This window comes from Tachypleus tridentatus, chromosome 1 (genome assembly GCF_004210375.1).
Source record: "Tachypleus tridentatus isolate NWPU-2018 chromosome 1, ASM421037v1, whole genome shotgun sequence".
In the NCBI taxonomy this organism is placed as follows: Eukaryota; Metazoa; Arthropoda; class Merostomata; order Xiphosura; family Limulidae; genus Tachypleus; species Tachypleus tridentatus.
The window spans coordinates 142,060,149-142,080,820 of NC_134825.1; the positions used below are offsets into that span (position 1 = coordinate 142,060,149).

At 32.3% G+C, this 20,672-nt stretch overlaps 1 protein-coding gene across 4 annotated transcripts in view; it reads right to left on the minus strand.

The window, feature by feature from the left end:
* Window positions 1-15,858: 15,858 nt before the first annotated feature.
* The window catches only part of LOC143225823 (cAMP-dependent protein kinase catalytic subunit 3-like), a 61,253-nt gene continuing 56,439 nt past the window's right edge, over window positions 15,859-20,672 (minus strand). For 2 of the 4 annotated variants that reach the window (XM_076455898.1, XM_076455905.1), the window contains one exon: window positions 18,840-19,505. In XM_076455898.1, coding sequence (XP_076312013.1) covers window positions 19,377-19,505 — 129 coding nt within the window. In that variant the 3' untranslated portion in view covers window positions 18,840-19,376. Of the gene's footprint in view, window positions 16,132-18,839; window positions 19,506-20,672 lie in introns of those variants that run through there. The other 2 variants (XM_076455889.1, XM_076455915.1) reach the window with 2 other exon arrangements.

The following is a 20,672-nucleotide window of genomic DNA, read 5'->3' on the forward strand; positions in this document are numbered from 1 at the left end:
ATCTCATAAAGTGTGTTTAGTGTGTGTTTTTCCTTATAGCAAAGCCACATCAGGTTATCACAGATGAATCACCCACCATATCGTAGCCATAAACAAGACAGTCATATGGCTTTGGTATTGATGGCCACGATTATCTATATGTGCTGCGACATTATACTATAAATACTATTACGCATTATAGTTTATCTCGGACGAATTTCCGATTTAATATGTTACGTACGTTACGTATTACGATTATCAAATAGCAGTAAATTTGAATATAGAAGTTAATTCAATGTTAATAAATATCAAACTTATCTTATTTGCCAACAAGATTAATACACACAGTTTTCTTTCCTAACGCAAATATATTTTAATATATAAAGAACAATACAATTCATAATAACGGTTATTACAAATAATGGTTTATATACAAAAAGTTTACAAATTCACACACATTATGCAGTTTTATATCTGGTCTGGAACTAAAAAAATTTATCGAAGTTTCAGGTCCATGAAGAACGAATTAATTTGAGTTGATATGTTTATATTTCTCTTGACGGGAAAGCTAGTTGGTCTTACGCGGTTTATAAGCTCATTTTTTACCGAGGAAGGTAACCATTGTCCGAGGTTAATTCACTGAAGTTAAGTGATTCGTAATATTCGAAATCTATAAACGTTATTTGTCAAATATCTGTAGTTTTCTCATTAATAAACGTGTGTCACAATTATAGTTTCCGAAGCGTATAGTGTACCGACTACAGCGACCAAATAGTCTTTTAAAGCTGTCTTTTGGCGCGTCGAATTCTAATCTTTAGGTGCGGTTCTGGAAACTTTACTTGGCCCAACAATATTCGAAAATACGGTAGTGCTTTCATAAAACATATAATTGATTATTAACTCTGGAAAATCTTCTACAAATTTAGAGAACAGGCGGGACTTGCACAATACACATTTAACAATGAAAGATACATGCATTAAACTGAAACAAACGTAGATATTAAAATGAATGTGTAAGAGTAAATCCGATACAATACAATACAATATAAGGACGTAGTCTTGCAACTATATTTCTTGCCATGTAGAGGTTAGAGGTTCAGTTTGTCAACCTGGTAGATGATAACATGCCCCACCACAGTGTTCATATATATGTATGTATATTAGTGATAATAAATACATTTGAATGAAGCTTAATAGTAAAATAAGTAAAATCACAAGGAAGAACTGTGTTAAAATCAGCAAATCCTCTGACTGATTATATTAGTTTGTTATAATTCAAAAACGACGCCGAAACAAAAACGTTGCATCAACTGAAAAGATCCCAGGGTACATTTTATAATCCCGCATTGTAGCCTTTTATGTATATTTGCGCTTAACTACAAACAAACAAACAAACTAAACGGACATTAGAGGACATGAATAATAAGGGTATACATTATATATGGAATCTATTATTTGTCACGAAATACTTTTTCTGCATAAAAAGAAACTCAGATTGCCATACACATTACTTGGTAACAATAGTGTTGTCTTATCATAGTTAAACTATAAAATAAAAGACAGATAAAGTTTTAATTATTGTATACATTTAACTTTTCTTTAGTTTTTATTTTCAACATTCGTCTCAAATAAAGCTTTCAAAATGTTTCATTTTTTTTCCTGATAGATGTTTCTTTATATCCTATTCATGTATGTGTGTGTGTGTTACTTTTATTTTTTTAAGCAAAACCATTTCATCTTATATAAAGTGCTTATTGTATTATTGGAGGAATCGGATATCAGTATTTCTGATTATTGCAATTTATCAGATCACTCTAGTTAATAATTAAAATAAAAGTATTTATTCTTTCTTTCTAGGGCCCCGACATAGTCAGGTGGTTAGGGCGCTCGACTTGTAATCTGAGGGTCGCGGGCTCGAACTTTAGTCACGCCAAACATGCTCGCCCTTTTCAGTTGTGGGTTGTTATAATGTTACAGTCAATCTCACTATTCTTTTGTAGAAGAGTAGCCCAAAAGTTGGCGGTTGGTGATGATGACTAACTGCCTTCCCTCAGTCCCACGCTGCTAAATTGAGGACGGTTAGCGCAGGTAGCCTTTGTGTATTTTCTCGCAAAATAAAAACGAAACAAAAGCAAACAAACAAATCTCGATTATCCTGTGTAGAAGTAATGACTGGCATCCATTCCTGGGTTTTCTTATGATAGAAAGAATGGTCTTCTATCAACTTGTCTGAATCCTCCTTCTTAATAGGATTCCAATAAATTTACTACCTGAGTGGCTACTTTGACGTCTCTGCTTTGTTGACTTACTCTGTTATAAATTAGATGGATACCAAAAACTTTACTTGTTTTTCTCTTTTGTGATCACACCGTTACTTCTGAATATTATTCTATAATAAATTTGTGTGCTATTTATGTATCCTTTGCATGTTTATAAAAAAAACAAAAAACCTTTTACTTAGAGGAACATGACTATGTGTTGATTTTTTCTTACTTATTCATGGTATTTAGATATGGGATGATGATGATATGGTGCACTTTTAGTTATGTAGTTGATTTTGATGAAATGGTGCACTTTTAGTTATGTAATTGATTTTGATGATATGGTGCACTTTTAGTTATGTAGTTGATTTTGATGATATGGTACACTTTTGGTTATGTAGTTAATTTTGATGATATGGTACACTTTTGGTTATGTAGTTGACTTTGATGATATGGTACACTTTTGGTTATGTAGTTGATTTTGATGATATGGTACACATTTAGTTATGTAGTTGATTTTGATGATATGGTACACTTTTGGTTATGTAGTTGATTTTGATGATATGGTACACATTTGGTTATGTAGTTGATTTTGATGATATGGTACACATTTGGTTATATAGTTGATTTTGATGATATAGTGCACATTTGGTTATATAGTTGATTTTGATGATATGGTACACATTTGGTTATGTAGTTGATTTTGATGATATGGTGCACATTTGGTTATATAGTTGATTTTGATGATATGGTACACATTTGGTTATGTAGTTGATTTTGATGATATGGTGCACATTTGGTTATGTAGTTGATTTTGATGATATGGTGCACTTTCTGTTATGTAGTTGATTTTGATGATATGGTGCACTTTCTGTTATGTAGTTGATTTTGATGATATGGTACACTTTTGGTTATGTAGTTGATTTTGATGATATGGTACACATTTAGTTATGTAGTTGATTTTGATGATATGGTACACTTTTGGTTATGTAGTTGATTTTGATGATATGGTACACATTTGGTTATGTAGTTGATTTTGATGATATGGTACACATTTGGTTATATAGTTGATTTTGATGATATGGTGCACATTTGGTTATATAGTTGATTTTGATGATATGGTACACATTTGGTTATGTAGTTGATTTTGATGATATGGTGCACATTTGGTTATATAGTTGATTTTGATGATATGGTACACATTTGGTTATGTAGTTGATTTTGATGATATGGTGCACATTTGGTTATGTAGTTGATTTTGATGATATGGTGCACTTTCTGTTATGTAGTTGATTTTGATGATATGGTACACATTTGGTTATATAGTTGATTTTGTTTGAAGCTTTTATACTGCTTCTTTTTTCTCTCTCTGTGTTAGTTGTTGGGTTGACTTGAATTTCTTGTAGAGAACATCTTTAACTAGAGTTAGAACTTTATATTGCATTTCTCTTTTTTTATGAACTCATTGTAATTCTCTATTGGTAAAATTGTTAGAGTTTTCTTTATTGAAATTCTTAAGATGAAGTTGTTTTTCTGTGGCTTTCTGAAGCACTAACTTTATCTTAATTTTTTTATTCTTCTGTAAGTTGTATCTTCTGTTGTTGTAACTATATATAGCGTGGATATTTCGTTGAGTGTTAAAGTAAAATTCACTTTTTTTTCCATTGGTATATTTTGTTCTGTTTTTGTTTGTTTTTTTATGGCAAAGCCACATGGGGCTATCTGCTGAGCCCACCGAGCTCCTGGTTTTTGGGGTTGTAAAATCATAGACTTACCGCTGCACTGGCGGGGGACATTTTGTTCTGTTAATGGTTGTTTGTTTATGTTTATTGCATTAAAATTAGTTGTATCTTTTGTGTTAGGATCCTTATTACCTTGATAACTGAGGAACCAATCTAGTTTATTTATTTACATTTTCTTATTGGTATGAAATTTCTGTAGCTGTATGTATCTTGATAGATTCTTTACTTTCTATTCTATTAATTGTCTTCAAATAAAAAATAATATTTATTTACGTATTGTATCGATTCATTAGAAGAATTATGTGTGACGGCTGTGGCTGGGTTTCAAACTTGGATCTTCGTCTAATTTGGACTTTATTCAACTAACTACTTGTGTTTTTTAATGTTTTATTCGTATTTTGATGACTTTTATACCAGGTGGTTGTCCAAGTGTGTTATCAATTATAATAATTCGTGTAACACCGAAAGATAAAATATATCACTATAAAATCACAATGGTAATAAAATAAAGCTATAAACTGTGATTCGTAGATATGAAAATTACCAAAACATAACATATACAACATTAGTTAACAGGAAATCCGCACATACACATCTCAACTAAAGATTAAATCACCTCGTTAGTGTAAAAACAAGTATCATAAACTACGTAACCTCCAGAATGAAATACGTCTGTAATACGGAAGATGACAAGAAAAAGGAAGAGAACCAATTTACCTTTTTTTTTTTCTCCACTAACGAATATCGAAATTAAATACGAAGAAAATTACAGACACACGGCCACGTACTCTTGTGTCAAAGGTCTCTCTGAAAACACAAAGAGAACATATAAACGAGGCATTTCAGAAGAGTATTTAGCTATCACAACAAAATACGAACCCAGTTATTACACACCTAACGATGCAGAAGATAGCAAAAACTATTTACATCTTGGGAAAGACAGAAATAATAAGTATAAGTTATACGGTTTTCAACAGTGCATCATGGTAGAGAAGAACAAGCCAAAACATTGGGTGACAATAAAGTAATAGGATATGGACCACACACATTACAAAAGAAAGATGAAAGAAATCTCTTTAGTTTTTGCCAGTCTAGACTGTCTCTGTCCTTCCACTAGTTTGATGGATTAATAAACTCATATTTTCTCGCTACAGTGAATGTCTCTAAAACAGAAAACTTAAAACTGGTACTTCTTGTCTTACTACTTGAATAGGGATACAAATCTTACATTTCTACAGCTGTATAAAGAAATAAGTTCGATTTTCCTGTATGCTATAATTTTACGTTCTTGTTATTTTCTCTAAAGATTTCTGTCAATAATTATCACTAGAATTGATAAAATTTAAGAAATGTTAATGCGTATGGTTTATTCACTTATACCTCGATCCAATAATTAAAGAAAGAAACCAACTTCATGATTCTTATGTTATTGGAAGATCTTCCGAAAAATTAGTTGTTTTAATTGTATGGTTATGTAGTTGATTTTGATGATATGGGGCACTTTTAGTTATGTAGTTGATTTTGATGATATGGTGCACTTTTAGTTGTATCTTTATTTATGTCACGGTACTGACAAAACTACTGCAAAGGTATTAAAACTAAAGGTGAATTTTTCTTGTGTTATTTCAAAACACTATATAAGCCGACAAGCTGAACTATTACGATTTAATATGTGTAAATTTTGATTCATCTATATTCTTATGTCTGGAATAAAGGTTCCCTAAGATTTATATTCAAATGAACATATTTTTGTTTCCTGCTTCAGTACATAAACTGAAACAGTGGCAACATAAAAATTCCAGATAGGAAGTTTAATGAGAGATTTATACGTTGTTTGCAAATCCCATGAAATGTATTTTCGTTGGCTATAGAAATATATTTAGCTTAAAGTCATTTTAATTTTCATAAAATATTTCACCAGGATTGATTACCATAGTTGGATAACCAATTATTTTAACTTTAATGTGATTCAATGTTGTACTTTTCAGTATTATATATACATTTGTTTGGAAACAACAAAACGTTTGCTGTAAATGCAAGGGTTTGGGTAAACCTTTACAATGTATATCCTTTTATCTGAACCCCTGTCTACCAGCGAGTTAGCGGTAAGTTTACGGACTTACAATGTTAAATTCTAAAAGTCGAGTCCCGGCGTTGAACAGAGCACAGATTTGCATTAAAAATCAAGAAGAACAGGTCATTCCCCTGATGGACCAACGCTCAATTTGATGGCTTATAGTGTTAAGTTTAGGGATTCGATTCCTATGTTAGGCACAGATCATATAGCTCACTAAGCAGCTTTGGGGTTAAGAAGAAACTTTAACATCATTTAGGAATAAATTCACTTCATTGACTACAAACCACAATAGCTAAAAAGTTTCTAGCACCTTTTACTTTTAATCAAATAGCTGTAAGTGCATCTTCAAACTCTGTTATTTAACCAAGCTATTTTACAAGAAATCGCATTTCTAGCTTCTAGTATTGTAAATTGTGGACAGTACAAAAGTGCAAGAGAACAGAGCTTAAAACTCTACTTTCAGTAGACAGTCGTTTTAAACTTGATACACTATTATATTACAAACCGCTTCAAAGGTCTCTTTCTTGAACTGTGTTGATTAATAGAATATGAACTGACGTTCTTCCTCTGAAGAAAGAGTTTCTGTGTTGATGGTGTTTGTTTTAAGTTGCAATATTTAAGAGAGTAAAACTGCACAACATGATATACCATATGGTTCTTTACTGCCTAGTATTACGTTGGTTTGTTGTTTTCTTATAGCAAAGCCACATCGGGCTAGCTGCTGAGCCCACCGAAAGGAATCGAATCCCTGATTTTAGCGTTGTAAATCCATAGATATACCGCTGTACTAGCGGGTGCAATATCACGGTCCTAGTATAAGGAAAATATATCAGAATTAAAATCAAACTTGTAAAGAGAAAGATTTTCTATCGGTGCATAACACTTTCTGGTTAAGAAAAATGTGTGTACTATAATATCCACATGTGCATAACTCAGTTTATGAAATAACTTCAGTCAAATAAAAGTAATGTGTTACGTATTATAATTTAACTCGGAAGAACCTCCAATTTATTATGTTACGTATTGCAATTTAAAAAAAAACTGAGTTAAGTGATAACTAAAATTTAGAAATTAATTTAATATATCTATATACATCAAATTTAGGATATTTGCCAACAAAATTTATACACACAATTTTCTTGCTTAACACATGGCCAGGTGGGTTAAGCGTTCGAATCCCCATCGCACCAAGCATGCTCCCCCTTTCAGCTGTGGGAACGTTATAATGTGATGGTCAGTCTCACTAGTCGTTGGTATAAGAGTAACCCAAAAGTTGGCGATGGGTGGTGATGACTAGCTGCTTTCCCTCTAATCTTACACTGCTTCTTAACACAAATATATTTTAACATAGAAGTAACGTTCAATGTTAATTCGCTGAAGTCTGTGTGTGTGTTTTCTTATAGCAAAGCCACATGGGGCTATTTGCTGAGCCTATAGATGGGAATCGAACCTCTAATTTTAGTGTTGTAGAATTACCTCTGTACTAGTGGGGGACCGCTGAAGTTAAACGGTTTGTAATGATCGAATTCTATAAATCTTTTGGTCAAGTATCTGTAATGTCGCGATTGATAAGCGTTAATCACAGTTATAGCATACAACTTTTATATTATACCACCAACTGTAGCAAACAAACAATACACACTTTCTCTTGGCGTGTCGCTTTATGAACGTTAGATGAGGTTCACAAAATTTCAGTTGGCAACAATACTGGCGATTACTTGTATATTACACATTCACATAGTAAGCACATTGTTGATTCTTAAACTCGAGAAGTTTCTACAAATTTGTGGAATGAGCGGAAATTTCGCAATACACATCTAGCAGTATAAGTTATGTACATTTCTAAATATAGATTTAACTGAAACAATCATCGATATTAAAATAAATATATAATATTAAATCAGTCACACATGAAAAAGAGAAGGGGTCAAGAAAAACATTACTTAAACTCATGTATGAACAAACGTTCTCTAGTAATTATTGTTCTGTGAGATCGTAGCTCATTCAGCTTGAAAAAATGAAACGTTCTATATGGCACTGTATAACTGGAACTTTATTAAGGGTTGATTACCAAAGGCATATTGAAGTAAATTACAAAGTATTGTCGTCTTGGAATATTGGTGTTCATTTTTTCTGGTGGTTATTTTGTTTAAGTGCACTTTGTGGGTCAGAAATTTGTCCTATAATTTGATAGAAATCAAATCTGGATTCAACATCTTGAAATCATGAGAAAAACACTATTCTAAACATTTTACTCTTACAATAGTATAGAAAATTGTATCTTGCCTTGTTCTATGGCTATTATTTTGTCTTTCATCTTTTTAAACGTTATATTTGAGAGATACAGCTTAGGAGCTAGAAAAAATAGATAAAGCACTTACAAATTCTTTAGACCGTTCACTTAAAAATACCTGAGAATGTTAGATTGTTCTGAAGGTCGAACTAATCTAACATGATAAAATAGTAACATTTTTATTTACATATTAATTTCAGATGTAAACAGTATTTAGTAAAATTGAAAAGCTAGTAAATGTCTAAAGCTGTTGTCTAAGTGTACAATAAATATCTGTTATATAGTGGAATTACTCTCGAGCTTTCGCTAATTTAAGAAACGCGATTGCATTGCGAGTATCTAACTGCTGTCTTCAAAGACCAACTGACTGTGCAGTGAAGAATTTCAATTCCAATACTGTTTATCACTCGATGGCGATTGTTTAAGCGCCATCTGTTGTTAAATACATTAAATTTATACTTTGAACTTAATGTTATTCTTTAACCGAATGAAACCAAAGTGACATTGGATATTTTTGTCTCTAAATATACAGAAATTTAACCCCACTCATGTATTATTAGAAAAGATAGTTTCAAAATCACATGGGTAGTACAAGTCAAATCCTTGCAAATGCAATTTGAAATTCTATTAAAGACCAGACAATGAACGTATGGCAAACTTAGACTATTCTATTTCAAATTATGTGCACATATATCCACAAAATTAATCAAATTCACTCATAGACGAGTAATATTTAGTGTTTAATTTCCTTGCAGTTGCCAGATGTTTCCATTCATTTATAACATATCAAGAGGATAATCTGTTTTGAGAATTCTAAGTTTTGGTAATACTTATTAAAAACATTTAACCACAGTCGTATTTGGTTCATACACGTTAACATTATGACCCACATCAGACCAGTTAATTCTTTGTGCTACTGCTGCGATACTTTGAAGCTGTATTCATTCAACATTGTTATCTAATCTGTACTCATCTGTGTGATTCTTCTTCCACGTAAATAATAGTGAAAACAGTACAATCAGTACAACCTAATCTTGTCTAATCGTACGATTAGTGGAGGCTAACATTCAATTTGCGCATGCTATAATACCATGCTATACAAGCATCCCTTCTGGTTCTATTGTTATTAGCATTTTCTGTGTTCAGAGTGAGTGGAATATCTTATCTCGTATAAACTAATATTGTAACATCAACAAAAGTGTTTTCTTGGTAAAATTTCTCTGTCTTAAATTGCAGACTTTTTACTCTTTTATGTTACATTGTAATTCATAGGCTCAAAACAGTAGCCAGAAATGTGTGAGTAAATATCAAAATATCATCTAAGTTGCTTCTATTCCTAAAAGGCTCGGCATGGCCAAGTGGTTAAGGCACTTGACTCCCAATCTGAGGGTCGCGGGTTAGAATCCCCATCACACCAAACATGTTCGCCCTTTCAGGCGTTTTAATGTTACGGTCAATCCCACTATTCATTGATAAAAGAGTAGCCCAAGAGTTGGCAGTGAGTGATGATGGCTAGCTGCTTTCCCTCTAGTTTTTACACTGCTAAATAAGGGACGGCTAGCGCAGATAGCCCTTGTGTAGCTTTGAGCGAAGTTCAGAACAAATCAATCTATTCCTAAAAACGTTGATGTTGTTGTACACAGGCAGAATAGTGCAACAAAACGTTCAATCAAAGAAGGTCCTGGCTTTATTTTTGTTATCTCATTCCCAATGTTCAACAGTCAAAGGCCAGGCCTACTGTATTAAAACAGAGAGATCATTCCAAACATTAACATGTGTGTGTAAATGGAAATGCTTGGATGTAAAGTATCTCATTCACATACCTAAAATAGATAAGATTGTAATTCCTTCATTCTTTTTCATAGTGAGTACTGATCGTTGACACTTTCAGAACGATGTAAGATTCCATTCTTCAATAAATGGTTACCTACCTTTCTCTCTAAAGAAATCTGCATGACAAATATCTTTATTGAAAATATGTATCTTGTAACTTTATGATTCTGGTAACATTTTTTTTCTCTTCTGGCTGCCTAACCTAACAAACCTAGTGAATTATACCTGTAAATGCAATCTTCAGTAATTTACTTCCAGGTGTGTGTATTACATTTAAAGAAACACTAGTTATGCTGTTTGTTTTAGTTATTTCTTCTTCGTTTACCATTCCAACAATTATCATACTCCATAAATTGACAACTCTCTGAATAATTGCAAACAATCACAGGGATATACCTGGTTCTCAGAATATATTTTAATCAAGTGGGTTCTTTATTATACAGAAATTAGTGTGTTTCAGGCATTACTTCTATTACAGTGTCATTGGCACTATTGCGAATAAGCTAATAAACATCATTTGTGCATTAGGTGGAATTGTAACATCATCATCTATATGCACTTGTTTAGTCATCTGTTACCATGATCACTTTGGTCGGTACTTTATGGGTTTTGTTATAGATTTGCATTTCACCTAGTACTTAATATATACTAACAGGTAACTTCTGCGTAATGTATAAGCCTAAAATGTGATTCAGAAGATGAGAAGCAGATATCTGAGTTGTTCATATGGTTCTCCCAAGAAGGACTGAGGTTGGAACATTGACTCCAAACTGTTATGATTTGAGACGAGTAAAAATGCACAGGTTGAGCAGGAGTTTCATCGCTTGAGTAGAAGTTTTTGGAGTTTCGTCAGTTCGTCACGGTTTATGTCACCATTTCTAGTCATGCTCTGTCTAAGAACTGTAAGGCTTAACAATAGCCTTGAACATAATTTACATGGCAAACTACTTTGTTGTGAGACTTTCTACAATTAACCTACTGTACCAGAACGATGGTTTTCCAGCACCATTCTCAGTATTCTGATTGCCAAGAAATTCCTAGGCACTGCATCCAGTTATATGAATGCTATGTCTTCGTATGAAAAACAATGTACGTGTATTTTATTCTTCAGGTACTTGAGATATGTAACAGTTGAACGGAAGATACGACTGGAGATTTTCTTGGTGATTCTAACACTGTTGGCTTCGTTTTGGAGATCATTCTTGTTATATTGACTGGGATATGTAGGTATTTTTTAATGACCACTAAACTTGTGGATTATCACCTGTTGCAAGACACTGCAGGTTGCTTACCATGTCTGGGGTACAACTTGTATGTCTCATTCGGGATGGTCCAATTGTGCCCCAAGCTTATTAACATTCCTTGTTTACTAATCTTATTAAGTATCAGGAATATTCACGTCTTGGAAATGATTCTAAATCCGCTTCCTAAACACAGCTTTATGATCTGAATGTAAGCATATTTTGCGTCGGAAAAGACTATTATATACCCTTCCAAAAAGCAGTCAGTTTTTGACGAGATCACACTACCTACGTAACTCCATAAAATATAAAAACGCAGCTCTGATGCAGTCATTAGACTTTTACTTTTTATCGGCTGTGGTTGTCACATGACTTGCTGATTTATGTATTCAAAATAGTTTTAGCATAAAGTAAAAAACTCTCTCTCTGTGTTGGAGTCAGTCCAACACTGACAAATTTGTTTCGTGAACTATCCTCTCTATAGTAGTGAATAGCATACTATTACATGCAAGAATCTCTAATGTTGTTTTTCACGTTCATTAGATTACGATTTCTATATTTGGAAAGTGCTGAAAATTGTAGAATTAAAATTATTTTAAATAAGTTATAGTTTTGTATATTAAGCCGAAAACTTTGATTTTTTTTTCAATTTGTTAATATGCACTACAGAAAGCAACCTTTTTGTTCCAATGTTTAAGAAGAGGCTAAAGATATATAGCTAAGTAATTGTTGAAGCCATACGAATTATTTATTTAATAATTTTTGTGTAGTAGACACGAATACCACATACCTCACTTTCCTATATTATATATAAACCTATTGAAAGTCATGTACTGATTCACTCTTAATTTCTATTTTCTGCAGCAAGGCTCGTTCAACAAAAGTATCTATTATTTCATGGGATAGTTATGAAGTATATTACAATAACATGGGTGTGTGGGACTTGTATGCCTGTCACGTAGAGTATGCAAGCCTATTTTATGACTGTTCAATTTCAAAGAGAAAGACAAAATGTGAATGGTGAGAACAGTTTTCAATTGGACAGTCAACGAAAGAATGAAATTGTCAGTCAGATTCGTCTTTGTTTTGAAAGAAGTAAGAACAGCTGTTGAAGTTGTATCCTGGTTTAACTTTCTGACTGTGTTTGCATCTTTCAGTTAACCAATTTACAGTTTACGATAAAGTAAAATCTATTTTAACCTTCTTTTGTTTATATATACAGAATATTTTTTTATTTCTTTACTTTAATCATGATGCAACGGTTTCCTGCCATAAACAAGACCTCATTCTGTTCCAGTTCACGTCCTGTTATCTCTATTAGTAAGATAATTTGTTTTATTTCAACGTATCCTCTGTTTTGTCCTTTTCATTCCAATAGTAACACACTCCAAAACTTGCCCTCACAAATACAAGATACGCTGACTTCTTGATGTTGTGAAGACCATGTAATTTTGAGTTTTGTTTATCATAAGAATTGTTATCATTATAAAGTAGTAGTTCGTGTGGAGCTCATTGAATGTTTTAGTTGGAACGTGAGTGGTGTTACTGTCATTTTGTTCATAATTTTCTAGTAAACCTCTAAGTCATTTTAAGCTTTAGAGTTTTAATTTATCTGGTTTAAACAGAGTCTTACGAGAATATAATACTTTAGTAAATGGAGAGTTTTTCTGGTGAACTTTAACGCTAAACGTGTTTATTGGTAAGTGTTTCTGGAGGCACATTCCGTATAAGGATCTTGTGATCGTGGAGCGAGGCTAATGGATAACGTGGAGTTAGTGAGTGTCATCTGTTTCATTCCCCAGTTGAGTGGGTTGGACAGAGCATGTTGATAGTTACTAATGGAGTCCATAATGTCAAGCTATAAAAAATAAAGCTGAATACTTTTAGATATGGTCAATTCAGCTTTAGGGATCGCATATCTATTTTGAAACTATAGTATAGAAAGGTCTGTGTGAAGCCCATGTTTTGTCTTCTACATAATGTTAAAGCCACACTTGCCTGACTTCCTTTGTACTATATCTTATACAGATAACTATATTTTAAATCAAGTTGACAGATGGAGTTAGATTTACTTGTTTTATTGAAAAAACTGACTGTCTTCTCCTTCGCCTCTGTTTTTTTCACAATATTAGTTAGCGTCTAATAAGACAGAAAAGGTATCATTATATAAAAACTATTTTAAAATTTTAAGCTTTAATATTTTATCGACAATCTGATTATCGTTTGCGTTACCTTCCTATATCAAGATTAATATGTATGTTTATTCTTTAGCACAATAGATTATCTGTACTCTATCAACCGCGGGAACTCAGAGTCGGATGAATCGTTGCTATATAACCCATAAACTCACAGCTGATTTTCTTTTAAGATTCCATATTCTTAGCTAAAAACGTGAATCTTTCCAATTTTCTTTTATTTTTGGAACAATAATTAAAAGGGTTTTGAATTAAATAAGATAACGTTATTTAAAATAATCAAAAGATGTATTTATTAACATCTCTGAGTATTGTGTATTTGAACTTTCGTCAGCAAAATAAAAGAATTTGGCAATAGTTTAAAAAATATTATTTCCTGAAAATCCTCCCCCACAAAAAAATCACACGTTATATTTTTAATTATTTGACTGTGTTTCCTTTTGTCTTCCTTATGAACTACGGGTGGACAGCGCTAAATTTTTGGGTTTACAATGCTAAAACTAGAGGTTCAGTTGTCAGTGGACGTAGCAGATAGCTCGATGCAGCTTTGTTATAAAAAAATACATACTGATGCCATTCTTATGTAGCTTATTGTTAAACACTTTGTCTTAAGTCAGATTTTTTTAAAAGAAAACACATCTCTGAGAAACAACAAGTTATCGTTGAGCAACGACTATTATATGCTTACTTACGAAAGTAAACTGGAAGTACATTATATGAAAGGTGTAATCGCATTGAACTATGTGGTCATTTAAAGTAATCTTCAAGGTGAACTTATGATAAAAGCTAATAAAAATTTGGGCAGTTTTGTTCGATTATATAATACGTTTATTTCATACATAAAACAATTCAAATAAATGAAGATACCAGGTCACATCTACTCATAAAACGTTCTGGATTATATGCTCAAAATACCTTGAGTATAAACTATGTGGTTTTTGAATAAGATATAGTTTATAAGATACGTTCAAGGTTTTCTATTACCCCAATTTTCACAATTAATTAATATTGCATAACACCTACATTTTCATTGTAACAAGATTCTGTGAAGGAAGGTTAGGCCATTTATTGACTACTAAGTTGACAAACTTTCTAAAGACTTCTTACAGAACACTCACACTGGCTTTTAAAACCACATTTAGAAGAACTTAAAGCCCAGAAGTCTATTGGAGTTACACTGGGACACTTGGAGGGATGAAACTTCTGTAATTACACTTTTTTAGTTATTAATCTTACGAAAACGATTTTTCAAATTCAAGTCCTTGTTTAATATCTTTTTATGGTACCAGGAGAAACAATCATTCTTTTTCATATTGGATGGTTGAAGGATTCTCATTCATAACCACAGCCTTCACTTTATATTAATCCGGGCCTAATTTTGGAACTCATTGCTATCTCTAACATTCTGCTTCACGTGTTTTTCTGTTTCCATTGTGGACAATAAAATTGGTGAATTACACAAGGTGTTGTGTAAAATTTTGTATCCTTTGACTCTACACCGTTTAGACTTTACCGTGTTGAATGGTAGGTATTAAATGTCTCCCATGCCACAGGGTTTCGTATTTATGACAGTATCCCCACTATTTTATCATACGTACATCGTATTTATTAAAATGCTATTACCTTTCTATATCACCTGTTCTATATATGTAAGGAAAAATTTTGTAATGTATACGATAAGTAAAACTGTATTTGACTTAAGGAAATATATTTTCATTTCATTTGCATGAAGTTAGACAAATTAAAGATATAAAAATATATCTTCATTATAACCACTATGCCAGTACATGGTGTAGAATAATGGAAAATGTGTAAAGAACGGTGCAAATTGAATTCTCCAATTTCTCCGATATTTCGGGACACGTGTTTACTCTTTGATGATGTAGCAGGTAAGTAACTCGAAACGTCGTTCAACTTCCTAGCTTTGTTAAATAAATGATACATTGTTTGTTTTTTGAATTTCGCCCAAAGCTACTCGAGGGCTATCTTTAATAGCCGTCCCTAATTTAGCAATGTAAGACTGGAGGGAAGACAGCTAGTCATCACCACCCACCGCCAACTCTTGGGCTACTCTTTTACCAACGAATAGTGGGATTGACCGTAACATTATAACGTTCCCACGGCTGAAAAGGTGAGAATGTTTGGTGCGACCGGGTTTCGAACCCGCAACTCTCGGATTACGAGTCGAACGCTTTAACACACTAGGCCATGTCGGGCCAAATGACACATACAAATAATATATGCGTACACTTTATTCAAATTAATTTACTATGAATGAAAATAAGTTTTATCAATATTTTAATATTTTATAGATGGTTTAAGCTGTGTATCTGTGATATATTTTAAAGTTTATTTATGGACAGAGAGAGACTGTGGTAACGATGGCTGATATATTTTGACGTTTCGGGTAACATCCGTTTTCTGTCTTCAAGTCTGGATCTGTGGTAAGTAGGATCTCCTGGGGGACATAGCAGTTGGTTCCTTCTTTTGTTATTGATGATCATTTTATTCTATTAAAGTAGTTAACGACATTAGTGTTTTTGTAGTAAAATAATTTGGGTTTTAAACTGTAACACATATAATTTTTTTAACATCTGTGTTTCTTTCGGTTTAATATACAGTGAAACCCCTTTAAGCGCCACCCCTCGGATTCAAGAGGTCATTCAATCACAGTCCTTCTTTTTGTTTACATAATCCCTAATTATGTACAGTGGAACCCCTCTAATCAGGCTAGTTTGTCTCAGTCTTGAAGGTGGCTGCTTTAGAGGGGTTCTACTGCATATTTAGAAATGCATATGAGTTATATCATTAAATGTATATTGCGAAAGTCCCGTCTCTTCTCTAAATTTGTATAAGATTCTCTAGCGCAAGAATCAACAATATAATTTTATATTATTGCCAACTGAACTTTTGAGAACCTCGCCTTAAAGCTTATAAAAGGTAACCAACGCAACGCGGAGAGACAGTTTAATATTGTTTGTTTGCTGCAGTTCGTATACTATAAGCTCCCAAAGCTATAATTGTGATTAACGCTTATTAATCTCGAAAGTGCAGATACTTGACCGGGAACGTTTATAGATTCCGAACGTTACAAACCATTTAACTTCAGGCGTTAATATTTTTACGAGAAAATTATGTATCTTCGTTTGTGAAAACTTACGTGCGAAAAGAGGTAACTTATTCCTTAAGTGAACTGTACTGATATCAACATAGAATTAATTCGTTAATTGTGAACAGTCGATAAATTGTTCAGTTCCAGACCAGATAGAAGACTTAATATTAATTGTAAAAGTTTTGCATGTGAATAATTATTTGCAATAATTGTTTATAATAACCATAATTATAAACTGTATTATTATTATAAAGTGTATTTATGCTAAGAAGGATAATTGTGTGTATTAATTTTGTTGGCAAATATTACAAATTTGATATATATCGACATTCAGTTAACTTCTAATTTCAAATTAAAATTTCAGAATATTTGAATTCTAATATATAACATAATAAATCTGAAACTCGTTCGAGATAAATTATAATAAATAACAAAACATATACAAGTGTTAGATAAATGTATATACCCGGAGCTTGTGGTAAAGCTCAACAGTTATGATAATGAAGCAAATACTTTGAAAAATGGAAAATAATTAAATGTGAGTAATAAATGAAGAATCCATGGTTCACAGTTGAAAAAATATAATTCAAGTTTAAATATATGTAAAAATGAAATGAAATACCAGACAATAATTTGAAAAATACTAAGGTATCTGCTTAAGATTTGAACTCTGAAAATGTACATGGAGGTGACGCATCACCGCATACTTTGAGAAATAAGATACTAAGGGTTTGAAATTTCCCACCTATTCCACCAAATAACCGATTAGTAAAGAACACGCAAACAACTAATAATGAAAGAAGTAATGTTCTGAAAACTACAGACCCTCCTCCAGTAATCGAGAAAAAAAATGCAACGAGTTTCAATGATTTACAGATATTTAAAAAATTAAAAATGATTTCCAAATGCCAGAAATATAAACGTTAAAAAGTTATACAATGTTTGTGAAATCAATGACCAAAATGCTTACCAAAAGTTACTTTTAATATGGATCTGTGAAATATTTAATGTAATCAAGTTGACTGTGCGATTTCTTTAATGTTCTCGACAACATAAAATTGAATAACATAAAGGTGCCTGTCTGAATACTGACATAAAAGATAGGCAAAGAATTACAAATGCATGGTATAAATAAACTAACAATTAGAAGAACACAAAAGGTACACTTCATCAGTTAATGTACTTCTTACTGATGAAGATGATACCTCCAAGTTCACAAAAATGACTTACTTGTAACCTTAAGATTCCAATTGTCTTTTTTATTTTAAATAAATTGAAATTCAATATTTTATCTTAAATTTTCAGTTAAACTAATTTGGAGTTTAAATTATTTATAATACTTTATTATTGCAGAATTTTCTGTATCGAATAGGTCAAGTTGCCTAACACACCGTTCAACAAATTAAAATAAACACCTTCTCCACTTCTCAAAGAAAGATGGAGAGGATTTCGTCCCTTGTGTTTGTTAGTACTTGTTCATTAGAGGGAATCAAACACTGATAACTTCAGTTATAAAGTTATATCGTTCATGAATCTTCTTTGACAGAGATCTTGAAAAGAAAGCCAACAACGTTTGTTTCTGTCTACTGAATAAACACCGACATAAACGAGGACTGAAAAACAAAACAACTCACCAGCTCTTTCCGAGGACCGCATGCTAATTACATACAGTCTTAATCTTGTTCCTGCTCTTATAGACTCGAAGATGAAAAATGAGAGTTACTTGAAACACTGACATGTATTAACCTTTATAACCCACGAAGTTGCTGCCCATAATAAAATTTCGCAATATAATCTTAGTATTTATTATACTTACTTTCACAACCTGATTGCTCCATCTCTGAAGAATTATCTAGGGCTGTATCGAATAATTTTCTTAAAATCCTTTTGTTTTTCTACTTTTTCATTTATCGAGACATTGTCTCATTTGTACATGAACGTCATCATTTTTAACGTGTGCTATTAAGTCTTTGAGTTAGGAAGAATATGAAACTAAATAGAACAATACTTGCATCGAAGTGAAATGGTACACAAACTTATTACAACAAATTCTAACAACAAAATAGCAAGACATAAAATTATTATTAATAAACAACAAAGCCGTCATTCAGTGATAAATTTATTCCATTAAAATATTCCACAAATGTGTTCTGTAATATACTGCATGTAATTGTTACCTTAATTTCTCTATACTCCTTAAGCATTTGAGTTTTTAAAAACTTATACATTTTTTGGTTACCTTTTCATTTTGAAATACTTGCTGCCTACTTATTACGTTGTATAGAGCTAAGGTATTTGTGTATGATTTCAATAAAGCATTTAGTTTTATGCCTTTCTATTTTTTTAACCAATTACTTGACCAATGAAAAAGAAATGGAAAATGATAGCCACATTTTATATGAAACTTTAAAAGATATATGAGTTATGTGAACCATGTCATTTAATTACGTTCGTGATCAACAACTGCCTTCTTAATAATGGTTCTACCCTTTTTGTTTTTCTTCTAATTGATTGTAGCAATTCTTCAAAACAAATTTAAATGTAATCGATTTTTGTGAGGAGGGTAAAATGTCTTCAGTGTGTTAATGACAAACTCCTGAAGTGATCACAGACGAACCATGTGCTCTTAGTTCCAGGAAGAGATTAAAAGTCTTTGAAATACTCCAGCTCCTCCTCTTCTAGTTTTGTCTTAGTATTTTTCCATTTCTTGTCTGGAAACCGATCAAAATAGCGAGTATCCCCACTGTGACTAACACTTGGAATAATAGGAGGCTGTGGAAGGCACACACAGCTCGATTAATTTTATGTTATTAAAAACATGATGATGTAGGCCTAGTATTTACATCAAATATATAAAAAAGTAGAAAGTTAAAAGAAAGCCGTGTTCCAAATGTTATAGTCACATAATGGAGTATTCATTAATTATTTGTAATCAACCATTTTTTTTGGTTATACCATTAGAAGGTAAATACAGACTGTCAATTTATTTTAGATAATACATGTAGCTATCAATAAATCATGCAAGAAACTGTGTGAAAATTACTTATTGGAATAAAGCAATGAAATATTGGAAGTAGAAATTACAAGTTTATTTATACTTTGAAAGTAATGTATTTATCTTTATTAAGACTAATTCTAATAGTATATGTTGGTTTGGTTTGTTTTTAATTTCGCGCAAAGCTACACGAAGGCTATCTGCGCTCGTCGTTCCTAATTTAGCAGTGTAAGACTAGAGGGAAGGCAGCTAGTCGTCTCCACCCACCGTCAACTCTTGAGCTAATCTTTTACCAACGAATAGTGGGATTGACCGTCAAATTATAATGCCCCCACAGCCGTGGAGGCGTTATAATGTAAAAGAGTAGCCCAAGAGTTCGCGGTGGGTGGTGAAGACTAGCTGCTTTCCCTCTAGTCTTACATTGTTAAACTAGGGAAGGCTAACGCAGATAGCCCTCGTGTAGCTTTCCGCGAAGTTCAAAACGAACAAACAAACTAATGCTAGGTGTAGCTGAAGTGAAATAAAAGGTTCCAAAGATTTAACCGTTTAAACTATTAAATAAGTTTAGCTACTTAAGTTTAAGAATAATTAACATCTAAAATTCTCATAACAAATACTTTTACAAAAGGAAGTTATAAATTTCTGACATTTTAATTCAACCGTACTAAACAGCAAACTTCAAGATTTTAAATTAAATGTCTTGCTAAAGTTAAGTTCAAATCTTTAGCTATAAATAAATTATTCAAAGCAACAATAAGAATGCGAGAACGTTTGAAAATAGAAATGGTGGAAGGTGATAGTTATCAAAGAGAAAAACAGAATTTTGTTGATCTTTTTTAAAATTAAATTATATATATATATATGTATTTGTGAAGCACAAACCTAAACACTAAGCTATCTCTGTTCTGCCACCCCAGGCATTGAAACTCTAATTTGAGCTTGCA